We start from the raw sequence: 2,696 nt of genomic DNA, 5'->3' as shown, positions 1-2,696 counted from the left end.
AGAGTCCGTTGAAACCCCGTAAAGAGCCCGTCGATGTACCATTTTTGCTATTCTTCCATTAAAAAACTGCCACACAGTTATTACATGAACCAAAAACTTAAAAGAAAATAAAGGTAAAAGCAAGCCTATAACATTAGGCAAAACATGAACTAAACACACACAACACACAGTAGAACAAGATCAAGCCAAAAAAGCCAACATCTGCGGTAATTCCATTGGCTCAAATGGACTTGATTAAATTACTTGATCCACAACTTTATACAAAACATACACCAAAATTACAAATCTTTAAAAAGCAAAATACACAGTGATCCCTGTGTTGCTCACAACTGTTATTCTGAACTCTCAACTTTGCGGTGCAAATACTAAAATGAGGCAGCAAATGGCACAACACCAAGCAATCCATCCACGCATGCAAACCGATCATAAATAGCAACATCGATCACTCATTGACTTTGAACCCGGTGATGAGATTTCATGGCTGGGCAGGACCACGGTGGTAGACTGGACTCAGTGGTGTCCGTGGTATCCACCGTCGCCACCGCCTCCATAGGTGGGCATGGGAGGGACAGGGTGGTAGTCTGGGTGGGGCTGCGGCTTGGGCTCGGGCTTGGGCACGGGGCTGTAGTCTGGGTGGGGCTGGGGCTTGGGCTCCGGCTTCGGCGGCACCGGCTGCTTGTGGTGGAAGTGCTCGATGATGTGCTTCTTGATCGGCCCGCACAGGGTCATGGACGCACACTCCGGCGATGCTGCGGATGGCGTGGCAATGTTGTCACCGGCGACGATGCCGAAGGTGGTGCCTTCCGAAACCGGCACGATCTTTGATGGCTCCTGGCCAGGGCACGGCGTGTTGGAGGCGGCGCTGTGGAGCTGTGCGACGCAGTCATTGCCGTGGAGGTCTGCGGCGAGTGGCACGCCGAAGGCGCCGGTCCCGTCGAGGGCACCCACTGCCTTGCTCTCGTAGTCGCCGTGGACGTTCTTGCACTTGATTGCCACCTGGAGACCTGACAAAATTTTCGTGGCAGGGCCATTAGTACATCAGTGACTGTGAGCTGATCTCCATACATTTATAGGTGTGTGAAGTGTGCACCTGCAGAGTGACAGTACTGTTCATATTTATCGACCTATATACGGTATGTAGCTAGCTCACCTTTGAAGGCTTTCTCGGCCTTCATGTTCTTCCTGGTGCAATCGGCGCACTTGACCAGGCCGACGACCACGGACGCCGCCTCGGCGTTGGCGACGGCGATCGCCAGCAGGACGGCGAGGACGAGCGCTCTCGGAGCTGCCATGCCTGAACCTCTACCACTCGCTTGCCTGTGTGAAGTGGCTGGTCGATGGATGGATGGATGGATGAATGGAACAGGCGACGCGTGGCTTATATAGGCATCCGCATTGATCCATCCAGCTCGGGCGATGATCTGGCTGCATGTTCGCCTGGTGACCGGCGAAGTGATGCCTGACAACGAGAGACCGGCTAACTCGCCGAAATTTCAGATGGCGTATTAAAACTCGGTTGATCGATTCTGCACGCATCGATCAACGATCGATTTGATCCACGCACGTCGTTTCTCATTGCTCGGTTGGTGATCGATTTTGCATTGGCTGGTGGCCGATCATGTCCTTCTCGTTCGTAGGTTCCACGCGGCACATGGACAAGCATGCATGCATTCATGCAGCGTAAGTACGTAGTCTTTATCATCTACTAGAGCCTAAACAAGTTAGAGCCTACACACCTAATTCTCTGTTGGTCCCTTTCTACGTGCGGCGCGCCTCCGGGCCATTTATATGTACCAAATCAACAAGACTTGAGTTAGCAGCGTGGATTGGCTGGTTACAAGCTTAATTTGAAAGCAATCTTACAACCAATCAGAGGTAGGGTTTGAGCACCAGAGCAGCACAAGTGGCATAATAACATAAAAACTTCTCAAACTTCGAATATAATAACGCTGGTTGCGGTCGTACATATTTTGTTCTGCAGTTCAGAAGATAGTTGCATTCCATTTTACTTGAAAGTTGCTCTATGACAACTGGCTCATGGAATGTGCAATTTCTATTAATTGTTGCCACAATATGTTGACAAGTAGTTTCCATCACTAAATCGAGGTCGGACCTAATATATGAAAAGTTAAGTGCTCTTGATAAATGATGAATGGCAAACATCAGAAACCAAGTGATTACTAGATGATATCTGGCACATTGTTGGGGGGATGTTCTGCATTATATTTCAATGTATTTGTCTCGATGGAACATGAGTAGTTAGATTAATATTATAATAAATAAAATGAAAATATATATGGTTTATTGTGTTTGATTACTGTATGGTTGTACAATTTTATTAGATGTAAATAGCATAATACTACAGTGGAAATTCTCATTAATATTTGCATGTCGAGGTGAAGCTTTTCCTATGCATGGCTGCATCTTAAAGGTGGGTCTTTGACACGCTGAGATGGCTTTGCTTACATCTATACTTTTTTTTGCGGTGAAAATAACAATGCTTCATCTATACCAATATAAAAAGACCCAAAGGGGCAGACCCAATTAATCTCGGCCATCGAATCATGTCAATCCGACGACCTAGACCGCTTCAATGTCGAGCGCTCAACACGTTTAGCGTTCAGTTAATTTCATGCCAAATATAATGCTAATCACATAATAACACACAAATAATATCTTACTTAATATCAACATGC

At 46.9% G+C, this 2,696-nt stretch overlaps 1 protein-coding gene across 2 annotated transcripts; it reads right to left on the bottom strand.

Annotated features, from left to right (window-relative positions):
* Positions 1-202: 202 nt before the first annotated feature.
* LOC123187194 (proline-rich protein 4) lies at positions 203-1,351 on the bottom strand. 2 transcript variants are annotated; one of them, XM_044598986.1, is made up of 3 exons: positions 1,151-1,347; positions 655-1,004; positions 203-606 (listed from the first exon to the last, which is right to left on the bottom strand). In XM_044598986.1, the coding sequence occupies exons 1-3, from the start codon at positions 1,290-1,292 to the stop codon at positions 511-513; spliced, it is 588 nt and encodes a 195-aa protein (XP_044454921.1). In that variant the 5' UTR covers positions 1,293-1,347; the 3' UTR covers positions 203-510. The 2 variants fall into 2 exon arrangements, with proteins under 2 accessions (XP_044454921.1, XP_044454920.1); XM_044598985.1 differs by having other exon boundaries at positions 203-1,004; positions 1,151-1,351.
* Positions 1,352-2,696: the final 1,345 nt, after the last annotated feature.

The sequence above is a fragment of the Triticum aestivum genome, chromosome 2A (genome assembly GCF_018294505.1).
Source record: "Triticum aestivum cultivar Chinese Spring chromosome 2A, IWGSC CS RefSeq v2.1, whole genome shotgun sequence".
NCBI lineage: Eukaryota > Viridiplantae > Streptophyta > Magnoliopsida > Poales > Poaceae > Triticum > Triticum aestivum.
The sequence above is the reverse complement of the archived record's forward strand: the minus strand, read 5'-3'. Positions and strand labels throughout refer to the sequence as shown.